Below are 24,679 nucleotides of genomic sequence, written 5' to 3'. Positions count from 1 at the left end.
TGGGTTAACCTATGGTGAGCGTTTGTCGGCACTGGGCCTGTACTCGCTGGAGTTTAGAAGAATGAGGGGGAACCTCATTGAAACATAGAATAGTGAAAGGCTTGGATAGAGTGGATATGGAGAGGATGTTTCCACTAGTTGGAGAGTCTAGGACTGGAGGTCATAGCCTCAGAATTAAGGGATGCTCTTTTAGGAAGGAAATGAGGAGGAATTTATTTGGTCAGATGGTGGTGAATCTATGAAATTCCTTGCCACAGAAGGCTGTGGAGGCCCAGTCAGTGGACATTTTTAAGGCAGAGATAGATTGATTCTTGATTAGTACAGGTGTCAGAGGTTATGGGGAGAAGGCAGAGAATGGGGTTAGGAGGAAGAGATAGATCAGCCATGATTGAATGGTGGAGTAGACTTGATGGGCCGAATGGCCTAATTCGACTGTTCCTAATGATCTTATGAGTTGATGAAAATATGGAGAGAATAAAGTGGAATTATTGGAAAAAGATGCTTAATGGTCAACAAACTCAATGGCCAAGGAACGTGACTTCAATACAAAAAACCCTTCAAAAGCAGCATTTTTTTTTCCACCCAAAATTAATAGGAATTACATTGAAAAAACGTACTCATAACTACAACAATTTTTTTCCCTGATTGTTAAGGTATTGTTGCTTAATCGCAACAGAATTAATATCTGGCATATTGCACTTAAATGAAACCTTCACACAGTGCATTACTAAAACAGTATGTCAATTGATCTGGCATGAGCCTGAAGAGCCAAACACCATTTTGTATGTAAGCAGATTATATGCAGGAGATATTACAAAACGCTCCATATCTCATTTAATATCACAGGTATTTGATGATATGGAGATCAAATAAAGTACAATCTAAATGTTTCAACATTTCAAAATAACCTTGAAAGCCAGGCAGTGTAGGTTGTTGCAGAAATCACATCGAGGTACACAATTGACTCAAAATTGACTTGAAATTCAATGTAAAAAAGAAAATCCTATGCACAGCATTGAAATAAAGAGCATTATGCAATGGAATTTCTACCGTGTCTTCCTGCACCTAGAAAAGTGAAATTACCTTGTTTAGACTCTACTTGCTACAAAATTAAATGATTCAAAAGATTCACTAAGATAGTGATTCAACGGATTTAGACTACACCACTGCCCCACAATGACCAGCTAACTGTTTAGGTCTGATAGACCACCACTGCTTCTTTCCTCTCCATGATGTACAATGCTTCACACATCATCATTTTAGGAGACTGAGAGGGGATCTTATAGAAACTTACAAAATTCTTAAGGGGTTGGACAGGCTAGATGCAGGAAAATTGCTCCCGATGTTGGGGAAATCCAGGACAAGGGGTCACAGCTTAAGGATAAGGGGGAAATCCTTTAAAACTGAGATGAGAAGAACTTTTTTCACACAGAGAGTGGTGAATCTCTGGAACTCTCTGCCACAGAGGGTAGTCGAGGCCAGTTCATTGGCTATATTTAAGAGGGAGTTAGATGTGGCCCTTGTGGCTAAGGGGATCAGAGGGTATGGAGAGAAGGCAGGTACGGGATACTGAGTTGGATGATCAGCCATGATCATATTGAATGGCGGTGCAGGCTCGAAGGGCCGAATGGCCTACTCCTGCACCTAATTTCTATGTTTCTTTGTTTCTATCAGCAAGCTCAAATTCAGCACTAAGTAAAAGACTTGTAAGTTGACAATAATGTGTCAATGCTTCTCGGAGTCAGTTCGCCAACATTTCATGTACCAATAGAAACTGAACGTGTTGGAAATACCCAACATGCGAGGCAGCAACAGTGTCAACGCTTCAAGTCAAAGACCCTCATTGACTTTGTTCATTAAATTTGTTTCTCTTTCCACTGATGCTGTCTGCCCTGCCCTGTGTGTCAGCACTTTCCCTTTATAATTGACATTTCTGCATCTGCAGTATTTTTATTCTTCACTTCACACTGTTAGGAATGATACCAGCAAATTCTTCTTCAAATAATGAAACTCAGAAAAGGGGGAAAGGGCAGGATATTTTCATTTTCTCCTCAAAAGCATTACGTTTTAAAAGAAGCAAACACAAATCTAATAAACTCATGGGAATATTTTACACTTCTTTGCAGTTTGCATTGAAATTATCTTTCTAGACAATAAATCTTTTAATCTTGGAAAAAAGTAACTAGTTTCATATGTTTCCATTTTATTTCAGCTTAGATTTCTAACAAGCATCACCCATTACTGACATAAAAGGAAGAAAATAAGATAGACACATTTCTTAATTATTCGAATAATGGACTTAATGCACTGGTCAGTTGAATAGATAAAATGTTGCCTTCGATATGCCAGTGCAAATAATTAATTATCATGAGCATTCCTTTAAGATCTAGTCTGCACCAATAGTGACATTCAACACACATGAGCAAGCCATTTGATGGGGAATGTTAGTATGATAAGGACAGTTTTGCAGTGTTTGCAACTTACTTCCTCAATTTTCTCTTGTGTAATGAACCAGAAAATGTCATACACATTTTTTACAAAAATAGGCAACAGGTTATTTTTTTCCAACATTGGCGACAATGTCAACAAAATGAATTTTTTGGCCTGGTATTTGCTGGGGTTCCAAATTTAACAATCTGCATTTTCCACTCATCCTAAGACAGAACATGTCTCTCTGAATACCTGCTCAGTAGTTAATTTGAAATCATCTTAATGATTTCCTATAATGAAGATGGTGGGAAAACACAAACATTTGTCAACCTACACAGAACAGAAATATGCAGACACGATTTTGCAAAGACATGAGTTTAATTCAAGCATCATACCTGTCCATGGGGATCTCACTGGCAGTCTGCATTGAATGCTGCTTTACCCCTGAACCATTTTTGATTGTATCTTGTCGCGTTAGCCCTTGAGGTCTGTTTTTGTCTGACGCTGGTGTAGAAATGTCCCCTGAGGGTAAAGGACCTTGGAATTGGGAATGCTCCTGTAGTTTTGCTTTCTTCTCCTGTGGTGCTTCTTCATTTGTGTGGACCAGTCCCTCTGTGGCCTCTGTCAGATCAGCCTCCTGTGTTGTGTTTGATCCACTGCTGTAGAACCAGGCCCCTGATTTTGTGAGGATTTCCTGCTGTTTTCGGCACAAGTTACACACCCACATCACCTGAGACAAGAAAATTGGGTTATTCCAAGTGTGATAACTAAAGGCATCCCAGATTGAGATCTTTAGATTGAAACAAAAGTTAAATTTAAAGCTGAATTAATCATTAGTCTAGAAGGTGTATCTCACTCAAATGCACACAAAATATGAGTGATGTCAATATATTAAATGAAGATTGAGATTAAATAACAGTAATAAGGATTTTTTTTCTTTGTGTTCCCTTTACTAAATGTTGCTTCCTTTGTCAAGGAATATACTGGAGTGCTGCAGATCGCTGTTAGTGCCTTGCTATACAATTGTCCTGTGGACCTGGAGAGATCTAGGCCAAGCTAATGCTGACAAACTCACCCACTGTAAATAGACAAGTTGGGATGTCAGCTAAAATTCAACCTAACGGCCCAGCATATGTTTAATATGTTGCCGCCCATGTGACCAAACAATCTACTAATGATATAAAACATGATACGAACCATCTTAACTAGTTTCAAAATAATCATATTCATCAGGTTTTGCCATGGATATTGTGTTCTGCACAAATGTGAAATGCTTTATCTTGGTAACCAGTCAAACATTCTCCCAATGCAAACAGTCAGAGAAAACAAGAAGGTGTATGTCTTTATTTTAGAAAACTCATCCGTCACCCCATAACGAAGGCAAAATAAGCTGTGGTGTTAAACATCAAATTGGAACCAAAGCCTCTAATCGCTCTTTTTGGGGTCACTGGTGAGGAGGTTCGATTAACTGCAGATAAACGTTGCACTATATCTTGTGCTTCTCTTCTGGCTCGGCGAACAATCCTGCTCTGGTAGACGGAACCTACCCCACCCACTCATACACAATGGTTGACATATTATGTCCTGCCTAAAGCTCGAGAAAATCAGGTACTCACTTCAAAATTCAAATGGAAGGTTTCAGAAAGTGTGGGGACCTTTTTTTAAATGCATTCCAAACTTTATAAATGCTTGATCATCAAGCACAGTTTAACAGCTTAACAGTCTACCCATTCATTTATCGTGGATTATTGTTGTGACAGGCTGATATTTGCATATGCTCACTGGCAGTGACTGGGGAGGGGTTATTATTTTTGGTATCTCATTTTTCTTTTATTGTTGTTATCTTGTTATATGTTAGCATAAGGTGTTTTTTATTTATTCTTTTCGTACACTTTGTTTGTAACAAATAGACAACTTTGCACTTTGTTATGTCCTGAAAACTAAGTTAAAAAGATTTTGATTTAAGAAAAAAAAAACTGTGGCACCCCAAGAAGATAAACTGAAGATAGCAGTAAATCATACTGGAATAATATAAACTTGCTCAATAAGTTCTCATTATTGTGTTCAAGAAGGAACTGCAGATGCTGGAAAATCGAAGGTACACAAAATTGCTGGAGAAACTCAGCGGGTGCAGCAGCATCTATGGAGCGAAGGAAATAGGCGACGTTTCGGGCCAAAACCCTTCTTCAGACTAATGGGGGGGGGGGGGGAGAAGGAAGGAAAAGGGGAGGAGGAGGAGCCCGAGGGCGGGCGGATAGGAGGGTGGGAGGAGACAGCTAGAGGGTTAAGGAAGGGGAGGAGACAACAGGGCTAGCAAAATTGGGAAAAGTCAATGTTAATGCCATCCGGACGCAAGGTCCCCAGGTGGAATATGAGCTGCTGTTCCTCCAATTTCCGCTCATCCAACCTCATCTACTGCATCCTCTGCTCTAGATGTCAGCTGATTTACATTGGGGAGACTAAGTGTAGGTTGGGCGATCGTTTCACCGAACACCTCCGCTCAGTCCGCAATAACCAACCTGATCTCCCGGTGGCTCAGCACTTCAACTCCCCCTCCCATTCCCAATCCGACCTCTATGTCCTGGGTCTCCTCCATTGCCAGAGTGAGCAACAGCGGAAATTGGAGGAACAGCACCTCATATTCCGCCTGGGTTGCTTGTGTCCGGATGGCATGAACGTTGAATTCTCCCAATTTTGCTAGCCCTTGCTGTCTCCTCCCCTTCCTTAACCCTCTAGCTGTCTCCTCCCACCCTCCTATCCGCCCGCCCTTGGGCTCCTCCTCCTCCCCTTTTCCTTCCTTCTCCCCCCCCCCACCCCCCATCAGTCTGAAGAAGGGTTTCGGCCCGAAACGTCGCCTATTTCCTTCGCTCCATAGATGCTGCTGCACCCGCTGAGTTTCTCCAGCAATTTTGTGTATCTAAGTTCTCACTATTGTTTTTTTCAGGTTGTCTCTCGAGCATTACAATCACTTTTTCAACAGAATATTTAGTGTGTGACTAGATTGGGAGTCTACTAGGTGAGGTGGGGGGGGGGGGGGGGGGGGGGGGGGATTCCCAAATGTTTGGGAAATCAGCAACTCTAATAACAGCACTGTGAGTAGATCATATTTGACAATTTTGGAATCAGTATTTTGCCATTAGGACATAATATATTTTCAGATGGTTTCAAGAAGATCAGCCCTGAAAGACGGTGGGTGCAGCCAATGAGGTAAATATTGGACATGTAAGTTGGATGATCAGCCATGATCATATTGAATGGCGGTGCAGGCTTGAAGGGTCGAATGGCCTACTCCTGCACCTATTGTCTATGTTTCTATGTTTCTATGTGTGTGTGCTAATTATGTGCCCAGGTTGAGGTCATGTTCCATTTTCATGGATAAATAAGATAAAAATGACTCCAATGTTATAACCTGAACTAAAAGACACGTCCACATTATTAAGGGTCTCATACTTGTAGAATTTTTATACTGCACATTTTTAAATGATGGTGCCTTTAAAACTGAAAGAAGAAGCATCATAGAAAACTTAGTGTGATATGTTTGAGAAAAAAGCAAGATACAGATTTTTCCAAGAAAGTAATGCCATGCATAAATATATTAAAGAAGGCACTCAAGACAACTGGATATTCATATGGTAGACACCAAATGCTGGAGTAACTCAGTGGCACAGGCAGCATCTCTGGAGAGAAGGAATGGGTGACGTTTCGGCTCAAGACCCCGCTGAGTTACTCCAACATTTTGTTTCTATCTTTGATCTTAACCAGCATCTGCAGTTCTTTCCTATACAGGATATTCAAATGCCCGAGTTTAATCATGCTCTTAGATAAAATAGAATAGTTGACTTTTTCAGAGGTGGTTTAGTATTCATCAAAGTGCTCCCGAAACGCCAAAGGTCATATTTAGTGTGTGCACGCTACTTTTCTCAGACTTCCCCATCCTTCTGGCAAAGAAGCAAGAAACTTTACCCCCATAATGTACGTGCCTCTATTGTTACATACTTCCTTTAACTGACCTTGGAAATATAAGAACTAAAGAAAGAGGAAATCTCGGATGTCCTAAAATTGAAAGCCTCATCTTGGGAGCAGATGCTGTGGAGGCAACCCACAGTTATCTGGACGACACCTCTCCCAACCGGCCTCTTGCAAAGAGGCTACCCCCTATTCTTAATTTCTCTCTCTCAGCAGCATTTGCTCCCAAGATGAGGCTTTCCATTCGAGGACATCTAAGATGTCCTCTTTCTTTGGTAAACATGGGTTCCCCCTAGTGTCATAGGATCCATCACCTGCACCTCCTCTCAGTATAGGCAGTGGCGGACTGGGTCTAAAAATATTGGTTGCCAGGAGACAAAGGGGACCCACTTCATCAGGGGCCCACTTGATATAGGGAGCCCACTTCATCAGGGGCCCACTTGATATAGGGAGCCCACTTCATCAGGGGCCCACTTGTCATCGGGCAAGCTGACACCCTGGCCAGTCCGCCACTGGGTATAGGTATCACCCCATCACCTGCTAGGATTTGCTCTGCCTCTTGCAGCTTTCTTTCCCCGCAATCAGATAGAAGAAGGGTCCCAGCCAGAAACGTCACCTATCCATGTTCTCCAAGGTTGCTGCCTGACCCACTGAGTTACTCCAGCAAGTTGTGCCTTTATGTGTAAACCTACATCTACAGTTCCTTGTATACAAAGATTCCAAAAAAAATTATATATGATTTGAATTTGAGTTTAAATTTTGATTTGATTGTTGTGAAAAAAAGAAAACAAACATAAATCCCTAATGTGCTCAAACCATCCTCTGACCTCTATTTTACACGTGTTAACATAGAAACATAGAAAATAGGTGCAGGAGGAGGCCATTCGGCCCTTTGAGCCAGCACCACCATTCATTGTGATCATGGCTGATCGTCCCCTATCAATAACCCGTGCCTGCCTTCTCCCCGTATCCCTTGACTCCACTAGCCCCTAGACCTCTATCTAACTCTCTCATAAATCCATCCTGTGACTTGGCCTCCACTGCCCTCTGTGGCAGGGAATTCCACAAATTCACAACTCTCTGGGTGAAAACGTTTTTTCTCACCTCAGTCTTAAATGACCTCCCCTTTATTCTAAGACTGTGGCCCCTGGTTCTGGACTCGCCCAACATTGGGAACACTTTTCCTGCATCTAGCTTGTCCAGTCCTTTTATAATTTTATATGTTTCTATAAGATCCCCCCTCATCCTTCGAAACTGAACCACGCTGTGAATACAAGCTCTAGTCTTTTCAATCTTTCCTCATATGACTAGTGCCCGCCATCCCAGGGATCAATCACGTGAAAACTTTTTACGCTGCACAGAGAGGTGAATCTCTGGAACTTCTCTGGCACAGAGGGGTAGTTGAGGCCAGTTCATTGGCTATATTTAAGAGGGAGTTAGATGTGGCCCTTGTGGCTAAGGGGATCAATCACAAGGATGTCCTTCCTCATAAATTAGGAGAACTAGGTATCTAAATGGCGGTGCATTCACTACTGGCTTCTGTGCATGTTTCATCCTGCTGCAGTCTAAATGCAAACAGCAGCAATGCCCAATTATGGCTCTGACCTCAGGCACTTGGGTAACTGGTTCACCCCCAAACCTCCCTCCTGAGCCACTACAGTGGCACATTTCACTCTCCCTCATTAAACCATAGTACATCTTATTATAAAAACTCATACCTGTATAAAAACAGTCAATCTAGTGTTGTGTTACTTTTTTTGTTGGGTAATATGAGCCTATAGTATAGTTCATTGGCACCATCTAGTGGTCAACCATAATCATTCCAATTTTTCCAATTTCCAATCGAAATTAAATGGTGGGTGTGCAACTGATTGGTGTGTAAAGATCTTTTCTGAAGGTGTTTCCTGTATCTATAAACACATCAATTTAGGCTTTTTCACATATAAAATTTAAGAGGCAGCATAGTATTGGTATCAAATGGCATATTTATTTTGAGAATTATCGAATAGGGTGATTTCACCAAAGGTCAAATGAGCGTAGATCCCCCCTCACGTGACCGAAAATTTTAACTGGAGGACATATGTCACTTCGGTACATGTTAGTGAATGGGGAAACACACACTTTCACACCCGTTAAAAACATGGAAAACGGCCGATTTTTGAGCTGAAATTTTCTGTGTTAGTCGGGGTGACCGTGAAGCACAGCGACCTAAATTTTCAGGCAAAAAAAAAGATAGAAAGTAAGGTAATTACAAGGGAACTGAAGGCGGAAAAACAGCGGAAGTGAACAGCAGACATTTGCCGTGGAGATTTAAAGTTCCAAAATATCGGGAATTATCGCGTTTGCTCGCTGAATTTCATCAAAAGTAAGGCATTATTAACTTACTTTTGATTACACATTGCCGAACACATAATCTCCCCTCGTCCCATATACCTGCGCTCAGACCATAACCCTCCATTCCCTACCCATCCATATAACTATCCAATTTATTTTTAAATTATAAAAACGAACCTGCCTCCACCACCTTCACTGGAAGCTCATTCCACACAGCTACCACTCTCTGAGTAAAGAAGTTCCCCCTCATGTTACCCCTAAACTTCAGTCCCTTAATTCTCAAGTCATGTCCCCTTGTTTGAATCTTCCCTACTCTCAGTGGGAAAAGCTTTTCCACGTCAACTCTGTCTATCCCTCTCATCATTTAAAAAAACCTCTATCAAGTCCCCCCTTAACCTTCTGCGCTCCAAAGAATAAAGCCCTAACTTGTTCAACCTTTCTCTGTAACCTAGTGCAGAAATTAAGAAATTAATTAACAAGAAGTGCCAATGACACCAGCACAAAATGAACTGAATTGTTTAAGAAGGAATTGCAGATGCTGGAAAATCGAAGGTAGACAAAAATGCTGGAGAAACTCAGCGGGTGCAGCAGCATCTATGGAGCGAAGGAAATAGGCAACGTTTCGGCACGAAACGTTGCCTATTTCCTTCGCTCAATAGATGCTGCTGCACCCGCTGAGTTTCTCCAGCATTTTTGTCTACCTTAAATTAACTGAATTAGTCATTTGCTAAGGTTCCACCTTTAATAGTTCAATCAATGAATTGACACTGAAGTCTAGGTGAAATAAAGCAGTTGACCTATAACAGCTTAGAATGATAAAATTATAACTTTACAAAGGATTTGGTGCAATGGGTTGGCTACATCTGAAACTGGTGGGAGTTGTTAATAGAGAGGTGGCATCAATGTGGCAGCATTTTGGATGCATAATCTACTCATAGTTTTGGGCAGGTAAACGGATAGCCTCATACATCAGACAAACAGCCCAGACAAACAGCAGCAGACACCAAAAGAAACCAAACACAACAATGAAATGAAATCACATCAATAGTACAGCTTGTGATCCACTCTGGGAAATTTCAGAAAACAATACTCTTTTTCAACTTGAATTTAGAAAAAAATGGCAATTAATAATTTCAGAGAAACAAAATAATCAGAAATCAGAAATATTGTGTGGCAAGGTGGCGCAGTGGTAGAGTTGCTGCCTTACAGCGCTTGCAGCGCCAGAGACCCGGGTCCGATCCCGACTATGGGTGCTCTCTGTATGGAGTTTGCACGTTCTCCGCGTGAGCGCGTGGGTTTTCTCCGAGATCTTTGGTTTCCTCCCACACTCCAAAGACGTACAGGTACGTAGGTTAATTGGCCTGGTCTATGTGTAAATTGTCCCTAGTGTGTGTAGGATAGTGTTAATGTGCGGGGATCGCTGGCCGTTGTGGGCTCGGTGGAAGGGACGAAGGGCCTGTTTCTGTGCTGTATCTCTAAACTAAACTCAACTAAAATAACTTAATTTAAATAATTATAAATTTTGGAAAATGGGCTCATTGATGATTCTGTCCATAAATCAGAAATAAATTTGAATCAAGTGTGGGCATAGCAGCAGGGAGAGAGAGGTCCGCTGAGTTCATGGGTGAAACACAAACAACTAAGGGTCACGATACACTTTTCCCCCAGTCTTTGTCATTGTAATGCTGGAGAAACCATCGACACATTCTGCCATTACAGCATGGCACTGCATTCATTTCAACCTTTTTCCATACAAACTATAACTAGGCCTCATTCGGTGGATCTGAGGCACTATCTCTAGAATGTCATGTTAGTATTTGAACTGTTCTGTTTTAAACTGTTTTAAGTGTCCATAACCAGATATTTTATAACAGTTTTTATATTTTTATTTTAATTATTGAAATAATTTACCTGTAAACATCTAAGGTCCAGAAATTAATTGAAGGTCACAAATGACTCAAGGGGAAACATAGAAACATAGAAATTAGGGTGCAGGAGTAGGCCATTCGGCCCCTCGAGCCTGCACGCCATTCAATATGATCATGGCTGATCATCCAACTCAGTATCCTGTACCTGCCTTCTCTCCATACCCCCTGATCCCCTTAGCCACAAGGGCCACATCTAACTCCCTCTTATATATAGCCAATGAACTGGTCTCAACTACCTTCTGTGGCAGAGAATTCCAGAAATTCACCAATCTCTGTGTGAGCTACCACAACATCTTGTGATCTTGATGGAAACATATTTTTGAAAACCATCATCTGCAGTTCCATTTTTTCTACATTAGAGTCAGACTTTTTGGTTGAAGAATTCTCACAAATCCAGAAGGGAAATGTGCAAATGTTTGGAAACTTTATGAAGTGCTATTAATTGCAAAGTACAAGATTATATGGTGTTTAGAGATACAGCATGGAGACAGGCTCTTTGGCTCACCAAGTCCACACCAACCAAAGATCACCTGTCCATTAGTTCTGTCCTGTACACTAGGGACAAGTTACAGAAGCCAATTATCCTGCAGAGTTGAAGGCAGAGAGAAAGCAAATCACAAACCCTTCAAATTAATTATGGGATTAGTGTAGTGGTCATTTTATTGGCAAATAATCCAGAAAATATTTGTTCAAATTGCACCATGGAAATGAATATTTACATATTGTTAAGGTATAACTTAGAAATAAATCTTATCTACCAGGAGAGGATAAAAACCATTCTCAGGACACTGTTGGACTGTTGCTAGTACACTGTTGGCTCATTCTGGAAGGGATCCTTCCATTTTTAACTGACCCCTGTTCCACATCAACAAAATTGGCATTTGGTTGTCCTCTGTGATGTCCTATCAAATTAAAGGCCAAGTCCAACAGACTCTTAGGAAGGCCAATAAACGCCAGCCCCGTCAACATGTTCTCATTCCAAGGAGGTGTTTTGAAAAATGATTTTTCTTTTAGATTTTCTATGCTGGATTAACAAATTTCAATCTTCCCATATCAGCATTCCAATGCTATTGCCATTATCATATATTCATAAGCATATTGTTTCAAAATAAAATAAATGATATATGCAATAACAAATAATAAACTCCAAAGGGAATTTGCATTTAGAAATCATAATCAAATTATTTCTATACTACAATGCACAACAAAATAATTTACTGAAAATGCAGCATATCTTAAAAATACACCAAGATAGAAAATAATTATGGTTGCAAATATTAAGTAGCTGCAAATTACTATCCGCTTTAACCTCACATATCTCTGGTGTCTTACAGTCCCAAATTATCCCAATTTAATTAAAGATATATTTGAGTCCTTCAGGCATCAAATTCCCATGGAATGAAAAATACATTGAAACTTGAATTTACATATAACCACATAACAATTACAGCACAGAAACAGCCCTTCAAATCCGTGCCGAACACTTATTTGCCCCTGGTCCCAGGTAAATTATACTGATAATCTTGCCAATTGTATAAGATAAGAAGTACAGATAAAAAATGAACTTCCTGTTTTGCAAAGCACATGCCAACATCAATAAAAAATTTAAAAATACAATCAGAATGTTAGTGTCCTCTAGTCTAATTTTACTTCGGAGTCACGTGAGTGACTACGTGAAGAACCCCGCTAGGACGCATGCGTGTCACGACAATAACCTCAACCACAGGTCCAACAATATTCCGTCTGTTCTGGAATTTCTGGCCAGTCTACACTACGATGAGGGGCTCAGCTACAGTGCCATCAACTGTGCCAGAAGTACTCTGTCAAACTACCTATGGCAAGGAACAGAGCGGCATTCTGTAGGGACTCACCCCCTGGTAACCAAACTAATGAGGGGCATTTTCAACACGAATCCCCCAAGAACCAGGTACGCCCAAATTTGGGACGTGAGCATTGTATTGACCATGTTGAGAAACTGGTCTCCACCAACAGCTCTGTCCCTACAGAAACTAACTATGAAAATGGTCATGCTGATGGCTTTGGTCACGGCACAAAGGGTCCAGTCGCTACAAAAACTAAGGCTGGACAACTTGACCACTTCATCTGGGAATTTGATTTTTCTTATCCATGACTTAATAAAACAGAACAGACCGGGAACAGCAGGACAAAAAATAGAATTCAGGGCCTACCGGACGGATGACCGCCTCTGTGTAGTAACTCATTTACTATTATATATTGAACAGACAAGAATCATCAGAGGGAAAGAAATGGCACTGTTAATTAGCCACAAACAGCCACATAAAAAAGTAACAGCCCAGACCATCTCACGATGGCTAAAAAAGGTCCTAATGAAGGCAGGAGTAGATACTAACGTTTTTAAATCTCACTCCACCAGGGCTGCAACTACATCAGCAGCAAAACAGTTGGATGTTCCTATGGACCAAATCTTCAAGACTGCAGGATGGTCAACGGGAAGAACGTTCCAACGATTTTATCATAAACCGGTCAAAGAACCTGGAACATTTGCAGAAACACTTTTAAGTTCTGTAATATGATTTACCCATAAATAGGGGCTATGATTTGGATTTAATAAAAAAAATTTCGTTGTTTCAAGATCATATTGATATCTAATGATGTTAACACTATTCTCCCCACAATCAAGGCAGAAGTGAAGCATGGACTCGTTCCACGGCATAGAATCACAGAGCTTTAAAATCTTCACATAGTCACTCACGTGACTCCAAAGTAAAATAGTAAGATTAAATGAGAACTCACCAGTTTGAAGTTTGATCTTTATTTTATGAGGAGGAACGTTGAGGGAATACGTGCCCTCCGCTCCCACCCTTGATCATATCCTGAACTCTTTTCTCTAATCTTACTATGTTTAGTCATTATAGTTATCTGTGATTCCACACCGCTGCTTTGAAGAATGACACGCATGCGTCCTAGTGGGGTTCTTCACGTAATCCCTCAACGTTCCTCCTCATAAAATAAAGATCAAACTTCAAACTGGTAAGTTCTTGTTTAATCTTACTATTATCCTTCTTCTCATCCCTACTTTGTTTAGACATTTAATCTTGAATTCCTGTTTGCTATGCACAGCAGGTCAATTCTTCTGTTAAATGCTGTTGGTTCTCACATTTGCTCATTCTTATCTATGCAATTTCCAAAACTAAAAGAAAGCTTATTCTAATATATTTGAGAATCTTTTCAATTTCGGAGTTCGTCCGTTCTACCCGTGACCTGCGTGGGATTTCTCCAAGAACTTCAGTTTCCTCCCACACTCCAGACGTGCAGGTTTGTAGGTTAATTGGCTTGGTCTATATGTAAAAATTGTCCCTGGTGTAGGATAGTGTTAATGTGCAGAGATCGCTGGTCAGTGTAGACTCGGTGTGAGCTGAAGGGCCTGTCTCCGTGCTGTATCTCTAAACTAAACTAAAATATGGCAGTATAAATCCTCTTCCATATAAAGAACCATTCAACGGCTTTCCATATTATTTCCACTTCTTGGGCAGTTGGGCAAGATACTCATTTTCTGACATGTTGCAACCCTTTCCTTTTTGATGTATTAAATTATATGAAAAAATAATCCAGATACACTTGTGAAGACATATCAATCTTCACTTTAAGGATATTTTATTCACCCAAAAAAATTAATTTGCTTTGGAATGAGTTTAAGAATCCTAAAATCTATGATTTTGGAATGGACAGCATGGGTTTTATAGGCAGATTTAGAGTAATCAGATAGAGAAAACATGGATTATTTAGAAAAAAGCAAGAAAAATCGAAATAATATACAGTTTAAAACATAATCTGATAGCAGTTCATTCAGGATCTTTGTTACCTCAATACACTATGTGCATGACTTTAACAGCAAGGCAGGATGGGTCAAGCCATAATTGAGCACCGATTTTGGGCGGCATGGTGGTGTAGTGGTAGAGCTACTGCCTTACAGCGCCAGAGACCCGGGTTCGATCCTGACTATGGGTGATTTTCTGTACAGAGTTTGTACCTTCTCCCCATGACCTGCGTGGGCTTTCCCCGAGATCTTTGGTTTCCTCCCACACTCCGAAGGTGTACAGGCTTGTAGGTTAATTGGCTTGGTATAAATGTAAATTGTCCTTAGTCTGTGTAGGATTGTGTGCAGGGATCGCTGGTCGGTGCGGACTCGGTGGACTGAAAGGCATATTCCGCACTGTATTTCTAAACTAAACTAATGATCTCAATGGCACAACTGCATTAACACTGTTTTACTTCCTTTTCCTATTCAAAAACCAGGTAAATAGGTAGCCTTGGTGGCAGCAGGACGGAATCGTAATGGCAGGAGGCAGCAAATAAGATAATTCGTGGCCAAGATAGTCACTCTTCGGAGGCATGATGGCACCTACAATCATGCCTGGATTATTAATACTTCCATTGAGAGCACACTGATGTGTCTCCTAATCCACAAGTAGTGCTGAAAATAATAAAGCTTTATTTCAGACACAGGTCCATATAACACATCATACAGTACAAGGAGATACAAAAAATACATTAAAAATTGCATATTAGCCTAAAATATATATAAGCTATTGCACCAATGTCATCTTAGCCTAGAAGTGAATCTATAGCAGCTTTACAGAGGGCTGACTAGGGCTTCAATTATGTAGTTCTCTGACTTGTCCAGGCGACACATAAAACTAAACATCAGCTGTCTTAAGAGTGCCTCACAGGTTGGCACTCTAGTGGACACAAACAATTGACTGGCACTATGCCACCTAGGGACACGAAGTAGCAACCTCATTGCATCATTTTATGCTACCTTGAGCCTCTGCATACTCTTTTTCTTATAGTTAGACCACAATTGAGGAGTATATAACGGTGTGATGTAGGTTCTGAACAAGGAACACTTCACAGAGTCAGAGCACATAGAAAACTTCCTTATAAGTATGTTAGCTTGAAGATAAATTTGACAGCGCTGTCGGTAGAGGTCTTTGTCATCCGTCCAGTCATATTGCATGTGTTGTATTGACTCCTACCAGCTTCTTTACTCCTGGAAAAACTAATTAACAATTAATATGTTATTTAATTAACCGCCTTGCCATTCCACCGCGGAAACTCACACTTTTCAGTGTCTCTACTACAAAAGGCTGCATGCTCATCCATGTATTAGGAACAATGTCATCTCACCCCAACTCTTTCCAACCTTCAGAGTTGAGGAGGGATGGGTTATAATCAAGGCTAGATTATTTTTCCCAGTGCTAGAAAGATATCTAATTTCTTAGTTGGACACAAAATGTTGGAGTAACTCAGCGGGACATGCACCATCTCTGGCGTTTCCGCTGACATTTATTAACAGAGGCTTTCTTCAGATAGTGTTTGGAATTTATGAACTTTCAGGACCGTGTGCTCATCCAATACACATTGTGATTGGTACTGTGTAGATCGGCAACCTTTACATCAGGTGTAGAAACAAAGAACTGCAGGTGCTGGTTAACACACAAAAGTACGCAAAGTGCTGGAGTAACTCAGCAGGTCGGGCAGCATCTCTGGGCAACATGGATAGGTGAAGAAAGATCTTGATCCCGAAACATCATCCATTCCTTCTATCCAGAGATGCTGACTTACTCAAGCATCTTGCGTTTATTTTCAGTTTAAACCAACATCTGCAGTCCCTTCCTGCACATACTGTCTGATTCCTTAGTGCTATGATCACTGGAACATCATATTTAATTTACAAAATATTCCTGGAGATGATTTTGGCTGCAGTCTAACTCTTGTAGAAGCTGTCTGATTTTATTCCATTGAGATTCACTTCAATAGGTTCAGCCCTGATGCCAAAATGAGAAGTAATCTTCTACAACTCTTAATAAGAAGGAATAACATATTTGAACTATTAAATACTTAATAGTTATATTAAATAAATTGTTAAGCAAGGAGGAAATTCCTGTATCAGAAATTATTTGGAAGTTTTTCCAAACCAATTATAATTTATTTATAGTCTTAAAATGTTGCAATGTTATATTAACTGGTTCACACACATCTAAGGTCAATTACAATTTGAGTATAGAAGCTGGGATGTAATATTAAAATTGTACAAGGCATTGGTGAGATCAAATCTGGAGTATGGTGTACAATTTTGGTCGCCCAATTATAGGAATGATGTCAACAAAATAGAGAGAGTACAGAGGAGATTTACTAGAATGTTGCCTGGGTTTCAACACCTAAGTTACAGAGATAGGTTGAATAAGTTAGGTCTTTATTCTCTGGAGCGCAGAAGGTTAAGGGGGGACTTGATAGAGGTCTTTAAAATGATGAGAGGGATAGACAGAGTTGATGTGGACAAGCTTTTCCCTTTGAGAATAGGGAAGATTCAAACAAGAGGACATGACTTCAGAATTAAGGGACAGAAGTTTAGGGGTAATATGAGGGGGAACTTCTTTACTCAGAGAGTGGTAGCGGTGTGGAATGAGCTTCCAGTGGAAGTAGTGGAGGCAGGTTCATTGGTATCATTTAAAAATAAATTGGATAGGCATATGGATGAGAAGGGAATGGAGGGTTATGGTATGAGTGCAGGCAGGTGGGACTAAGGAAAAAATAAATTTGTTCGGCAAGGACTTGTAGGGCCGAGATGGCCTGTTTCTGTGCTGTAATTGTTATATAGTTATATGGTTATATGGTTACACAGAGGAACAATGAGCAGCAATTCTTTATAATTTGAAGCAATGTTTAAACATTTAATTTATTCATAGAGTGTACACTGAAAAGTTACAATGGTTAAACAAACCATGAAATCAGTAGCAGAAAATGTATTTTCAGGCTAAAGAAAAAACAGTCATTTGGTGAGGAAGCAAGTAATGCTTTTGTGCCCCCACGTTGATTAGTAGATTTATAAAAAACATATCATTAATGATGAAAAATAACAGCTAATTTAAAAAAGGTGTGAGATTATTGAACGGTCTTGGGTGCTCAGGGTATGCAATAGGAATTAATGTATGCAATTGATGCTGTCGTTTCCAGAGACTGTGATATTCTAAAATGAGTTTACAGACAACCTCAGTAAATTAATAACTAAAAAATTCAAGGGAAAATGCATTTAGCACTTGAAGAACAATGCCCTTTGGCCCACCGAGTCCATGCCGGCCAGCGATCCCCGCACACTAACACTATAGCAAGCCAATTAACCTACAAACCTGTACGTCTTTGGAGTGTGGGAGGAAACCAAAGATCTCGGAGAAAACCCACACAGGTCACGGGGAGAAAGTACAAACTCCGTTCAGACGGCACCCATAGTCAGGATCGAACCCAGGTCTCTGGCGCTGTAAGGCAGCAGCTTTGTGAAAGAGATAAGTTACCAGAGGTGTCAAAGATGGAGAGAGGGGTATGGTGGTTATAGGTAGGGAATTCTAGAGACTAGTGACATCAGCTGAAAACATCTTAAAACTAGCTCCATTTAGAGAGGGACTCACCAAAAAAGAGAATTCAAAAGGTCATGGGACTGGGGAAGGCTATAGAAATTGGATGGAAGAGGGTTAAATCCAGAGAGGAATATTAACATGAAGGTATTGCTGGAACAGAAGTCAATGTAAGTCAGTGAGCACGCAACAACCAGGGAGAGAAATGATCAGTAGCCATGGAACAGGAAATACAATGGGCTTTCATCCTTCTAATAGATAGAAGAGGTGTTGCTCATTCAATGCTGAATCATGACCAACAATGTGACAGTCAGAGACATAGAAACATAGAAATTAGGTGCAGGAGTAGGCCATTCGGCCCTTCGAGCCTGCACCGCCATTCAATATGATCATGGCTGAACATCCAACTCAGTATCCCGTACCTGCCTTCTCTCCATACCCTCTGATCCCCTTAGCCACAAGGGCCACATCTAACTCCCTCTTAAATATAGCCAATGAACTGGCCTCGACTACCCTCTGCAGCAGAGAGTTCCAGAGATTCACCACTCTCTGTGTGAAAAAAGTTCTTCTCTTCTCGGTTTTAAAGGATTTCCCCCTTATCCTTAAGCTGTGACCCCTTGTCCTGGACTTCCCCAACATCGGGAGCAATCTTCCTGCATCTAGCCTGTCCAACCCCTTAAGAATTTTGTAAGTTTCTATAAGATCCCCCCTCAATCTTCTAAATTCTAGAGAGTATAAACCAAGTCTATCCAGTCTTTCTTCATAAGACAGTCCTGACATCCCAGGAATCAGTCTGGTGAACCTTCTCTGCACTCCCTCTATGGCAATAATGTCCTTCCTCAGATTTGGAGACCAAAACTGTACGCAATACTCCAGGTGTGGTCTCACCAAGACCCTGTACAACTGCAGTAGAACCTCCCTGCTCCTATACTCAAATCCTTTTGCTATGAAAGCTAACATACCATTCGCACGGGGTGATAAGGATGCGTTGTTAATGTGCATGTGCGCACCTACATTAGGGAAGTAGTTTTAACCACAGTAGCCAATGGTTTGGGATTTGGTGCAGAAGTTAAATCCACATAAATTAATGGCACGTCATAAAACCAAAGTAATCAGAGCTAAGAGGACTGGTTACAAGCTGTGGAACAATACAATGTTCCAACTGTAGTACTGAAGACTATACTCCAGTTTTGGCCACCTGATCCAATAAACTTACATTCTGGCTTCTTTAGGACATTGTGAAAAATGCCCCAAGTATGTGAAACCTAATTTGGTTAATACCCACTCAATCACTCAATTCTAAATCATCGGGGAAGAAATGGAAATCATCAATGATGTTACCAAGCAGTATTGCTCATGAATAACGTGTTCACCAATGCCCAAAGCTTGGTTTTTATCAGGACCACTCAGCTCTATTCATCATCGCAGCCTTGGTCCAAACTTGCACCAAAGAGGTGTATTCCAGATTCAGTGATAGTGAACCCCATTGACATAAAGGTGGCACTTGTGCCCGAATATGGCAGCAAAGTGCTCTAGTAGCCAGTTGGCATCAATGGGAAATGAGTGCAGTGTGGTTGTTACAAGTCACTCCACCCAGCCCCCTGGACATCACAACATGCATTCTAGATCCAACTAATCTGTTTTTCTGCTTCATCAGCGACCTTTTACCATCACAAGGTCAACGATATCCAAATCCCAAAATGAATACAAAGCACAAAACTGTCAGGAACAGGCTGCTTCTCAACTCCACGCTGTGATGGCATCATGAGGGAGCAGTCCAGATGGCAGAATCTCTACATCAGACACAGGTCTGCAGAGAGAAGGTCGGTTGCCTTGAGGTGACTGTACATTAGAGTTTGATGAGGCTCAGGCATCACTGTAGCCAATTGTTTCAAGCATTTTAGACAAACAACTGTTATTGGTTGGACCTGATGGATGCACTTCACTTATAACTATGAAAGTGAGCTCCAGCTACATCTCAGGATCATCAGGGGGTTCAGATGGACACATGGAATCTTGCAGTCAGCCACACATACAGTAAATGCAAAAACACATTTGTTTTCAAATGCTGGCAACTGCTTTATTTTTTTTTAACCAATGTGTTCAGTTCACTTCCAGTGACTTCATACAGGTGTTATTCAAAGTGCCATGTGCCTTTCACAAACTCAAACAGAAAGAGGCCATTCAGCCCATTGTAGCTGCTCATGGTTGATCTTTTGCTTCAACAACCCTTTTCTGCACCAACCCCACATCCCTTGGTCTTAATAATATCTAAAGATGTATTTAATCTCTGTTTTGATTTTGATCTCTGCTCCGTGACTAAATGTTAAAATAAAAAAAAACAAAGAATACTCAAATACAATTATGAAGCAAAGAGATACAGTATGATTGCAGAAGCAGTCAACGCTTACCAAAGAATAGAGGGAAAGACGGAGAGTAAACAAGGCAATGGGACAGTCAGAGTCATACTGGACAGTAGAGAACAAGCCATTGAAATTTCATCGGCTCCATCTGTCATGAGTAAAATCTTTCTTAGATTCCTCATAGAAACATAGAAACATAGAAATTAGGTGCAGGAGTAGGCCATTCGGCCCTTCGAGCCTGCACCGCCATTCAATATGATCATGGCTGATCATCCAACTCAGTATCCTGTACCTGCCTTCTCTCCATACCCCCTGATCCCCTTTAGCCACAAGGGCCACATCTAACTCCCTCTTAACTATAGCCAATGAACTGGCCTCAACTACCTTCTGTGGCAGAGAATTCCACAGATTCACCACTCTCTGTGTAAAAAATGATTTTTTCATCTCGGTCCTAAAAGATTTTCCCCTTATCCTTAAACTGTGACCCCTTGCTCTGGACTTCCCCAACATCGGGAATAATCTTCCTGCATCTAGCCTGTCCAACCCCTTATGAATTTTGTAAGTTTCTATAAGATCCCCCCTCAATCTTCTAAATTCTAGCGAGTACAAGCCGAGTCTATCCAGTCTTTCTTCATATGAAAGTCCTGCCATCCCAGGAATCAGTCTGGTGAACCTTCTCTGTACTCCCTCTATGGCAAGAATGTCTTGCCACATACATCAATCAGAAAGGCTTATTTTTCTTTATCGAATGGCATGCAAGCACAAGACATTTCTCCAAATGTGTGCCAGAAAAATGGACAGCCTTACCCTATGATTGTTAACCTCTCCCTTCTGTGTTAGAACTTCATTAAAAAGAATCATCAAATAAGCTAAGAGCGTGGTGGGAATGTACATCAGGTCTCTTAATGCTCTTGAAATAGCCTTTAATAAGTAGGGGTCAAGAATAGTGGTGATCTAAGGCAATAAATGGTGGGTGCACAATTTATTTCAGCTTAAGCTTAAGACAAGACAAGGAAGAAGAAGACGCAGCAGTTAGTTTCAGACCAGCAATGCCTATTGCTGCACAGAATGTCTGGGTGCCCTTAGATGGCCATGAATTCTACCATTTACATAGCAACAAGTCTTGCCTCATCTCAACTAACAACGAAAACCAGTCCATCCATCCTTGCTGGGCTTTCACCCATACCTTATAATTCCACATATTCTGAAGGATCAGATCAAACAGCATCAACAAATAACTCCTGCCCTGGTCCAGATAACTAAAGCTTGTAATGTAACTTATGCACATGTGTTGACTCAGCAGTTACAAATCTTTACTATTCCTCTTTCAATGTTTGAGCCCTGACCACAACAAGACCTGATTACATGATGGATCAGGTAAGGTACATGTTCGGATAAAAGGTTTGGTTGAGGGTTGGGTCATACCATGCTACACCAGTGTAGCCCAGTATATCAGCCACATCAGGGGTGTATGCTTGGCATTACCACATGTGATCTTAATGTAGTTTTAGAGATACAGCATGGAACAGGCCCTTCTGCCCAACAAGTCCATGCAACCATCGATCACCTATTCACACTCCTATTTTATCCCACTCTTACATCCACACCCCTACACACTAGTAGAGATTTACAGCGGCCAAAATGCTGACAAACCCACAAGTCTTTGAAATGTGGGTAGAAACCAGCGCACCTGGAGGAAACCAACACGGCCCCAGAGAGAATGTGAGAACTCCACATGGACAGCACCCGAGGTCAGGATTGAACCCAGGTCTCTATCAGCTGTGCCATTGTGCCACCCGTCGTGATCAATATTTTCATCCTCAAACAGATTCAAGGCATATTTGAAATGGTTATATTTACAAAGATGGCAAATTATAACAGAAAAGTATTATTTTATGAAATTATAAAATGTTAAGCACAAGATTAGGTTGGGTTTGGAACCACCACGGATAGATTAGTATACCCCAACCATGCTCTATTCTGTGATATCATCAGTTTGTCTACTGTTGAAACAGTCTGAGTGCACATGGATGTGATCTAAAGAGTTTCTACTTGTTATTTTATGAGTTTCTGATTGTCCCCGCATAAACTGCTTCAGTTATAGTTCTGCATGAGCTGACTTTGCATATCAAATCTTAGCATCTATGCCCTCTGCCAATATTACCCCTGCTCATCACTTACCTCTACTCCCAATGGGTCTCCTATACCCCACATCCCACCCTCCCATCTACCCACTATCCCTCCCTCTGTTTCTACAGTTCACTCATCATCTTTCCTTCTTATCATATTCCACCATTTGTAACCCTTTGCCTTCTCCACCAACTATCATCTCCACCCTTTGTGACTATTCCACCCTTCTCTCCCTCACCCGAGTCAGGAGGATGACAGTCAGAACTGTAATGCCTTCCCCCACAGTGTAGAATGCTGTGGTGGATGTCTGTGTAGAATTATGTTGTGTCTTGTGTACTGTTTGAATTGTAACGCTGCATGGTAAATGACATTTCACTGCACCTTATAGTGCATGTGACAAATACATTTGAACTTGAACTTACTAAGAAACCGCTCCGTACACAGATCCAGCTATCACTTGCAAACGTTTGCATCACCCTCCCTTCACCACTTTTGGCTAGGAAACCCCCTCCTCCCTTTGACGGAGCCCCAACCCAAAACGGCATCTGTCCATTTCCCTCCTTAGATGATGATTGTCCCACTGAGTGCCTCTAACGTATTGTTTTTCATTCAGGCTTCCTGTATCTGCAGTTTTTTGCATTCCTCAGCAGCGGTATTCTTCTTGGAAGAGGTCAACAGCTAAGTGGGACTTGGTGGACTTGGTACTAAACAGTGTTGTGCCTCCATCTATTATTCCTGTATGGAATTGCCATTAATACCCACCCGCCAAAATCAGTTCCATTGCAATTTCCCATTTTTAACATTTACTGTGCAAGCTGAAGTCAATGGAAATCACCAATCACCACAGTGAGAGTTCTTTATCTGGAATTCCAACAGGCTCAAAGTTAAAATATTGAAATCCCTATATTCAAAACAGAGAAATTCAACCTGTGTGTGTGTGTGTGTGTGTGTGTGTGTGTGTGTGTGTGTGTGTGTGTGTGTGTGTGTGTGTGTGTGTGTGTGTGTGTGTGTGTGTACGTGTGTGTGTGTGTGCGTGTGTGTGTGTGTGTGTGTGCGTACGTGTGTGCGCGTGTGCGTGCGTGTGTGTGTGTGTGTGTGTGTGTGTGTGTGTGTGCAATGTGTGTGTGCGTTTGCTTCGTTTAACACTTAAGATACCATACAACATGATTGGCAGCAATCATCCACACATGACAATATGACAGCACAACACAACACAAACAAACAAATGTGTTAAACAATGTTTAACATAAAATCTTTGCATGTATTTCATTTAGTCCAGTCTACAATCAAACTGAGACCAGGCAGGAAAGAAATCATTATTGCTGCTCCAATCTACAAATCTTTATTTTTCTTCTTCTTATTATTATCACAAAAGAGATGAAGACCTTGGTTGTGAGTGTACGTTGTCACGAGGGTTCAAAGCAGTAACCACATCGTGGCCATTTGATAACGAACACTGTCGCATGTTATTTCAACATCAGCTCAGTTTACTAAGATCCTTCTCGAATCACATGATGTCATTAAAGAGATTCAGCAGGAAAACAGGACCTATGACTCACATAAACCTCTGTGCTTTGAAAACCTTTAAATGTATCAGTTATTCCAAACCCATACCTGTTAGTTGCTTAGAGTTCTTTAGAAATATTCCATGGAACAAATGATGTCATGGCTACACATTTCATATCTGTAATGGGAATTTTGGAATTTAAATAAAACCTAATGCTTTAAAAATAAATGCATTTGGAGCTTTCACAGAGCTTAAGCAGCTCTTTTGCTAAAACTCAAGCAAAATCTCTGGTCAAATAATACACAACACAGATCTCCACTATTTCCAGGAGTTTCCTCAGTACATTTCCACCTGGAGGTAACAGAATGAGCAGGAATGATACCAGGACCTAGGAAATCCTATCTGCAAATTTTCAGGCTTAATCCATAATTAAATCCTTACATCTGCACCACAGCCAATTGGGCAAGAGAGTGGAGGCTATCTACTGTCCTCATCATAGTTTTTTGAGTGGTATCTCCAGAACACTCTCAAAATGACTTTTGTGGCAAACTCACTCTTCCACGGGGGGGGGGGGGTGAGCAATGGAGGTTTCTACTCACAGAGATGGCCTCTACAAATAGAACTTCC

At 41.0% G+C, this 24,679-nt stretch overlaps 1 protein-coding gene across 1 annotated transcript in view; it reads right to left on the bottom strand.

Annotated features, from left to right (window-relative positions):
- rims2a (regulating synaptic membrane exocytosis 2a) overlaps positions 1–24,679 on the bottom strand; it is a 684,525-nt gene that overhangs the window by 564,395 nt on the left and 95,451 nt on the right. The window contains exon 4 of the mRNA XM_055634901.1: positions 2,826–3,160. Coding sequence (XP_055490876.1) covers positions 2,826–3,160 — 335 coding nt within the window. The remainder of the gene's footprint in view (positions 1–2,825; positions 3,161–24,679) is intronic.

The sequence above is a fragment of the Leucoraja erinacea genome, chromosome 4, assembly GCF_028641065.1.
Source record: "Leucoraja erinacea ecotype New England chromosome 4, Leri_hhj_1, whole genome shotgun sequence".
Lineage (NCBI taxonomy): Eukaryota > Metazoa > Chordata > Chondrichthyes > Rajiformes > Rajidae > Leucoraja > Leucoraja erinaceus.
This window is presented reverse-complemented; position numbering and strand designations above follow the sequence as displayed.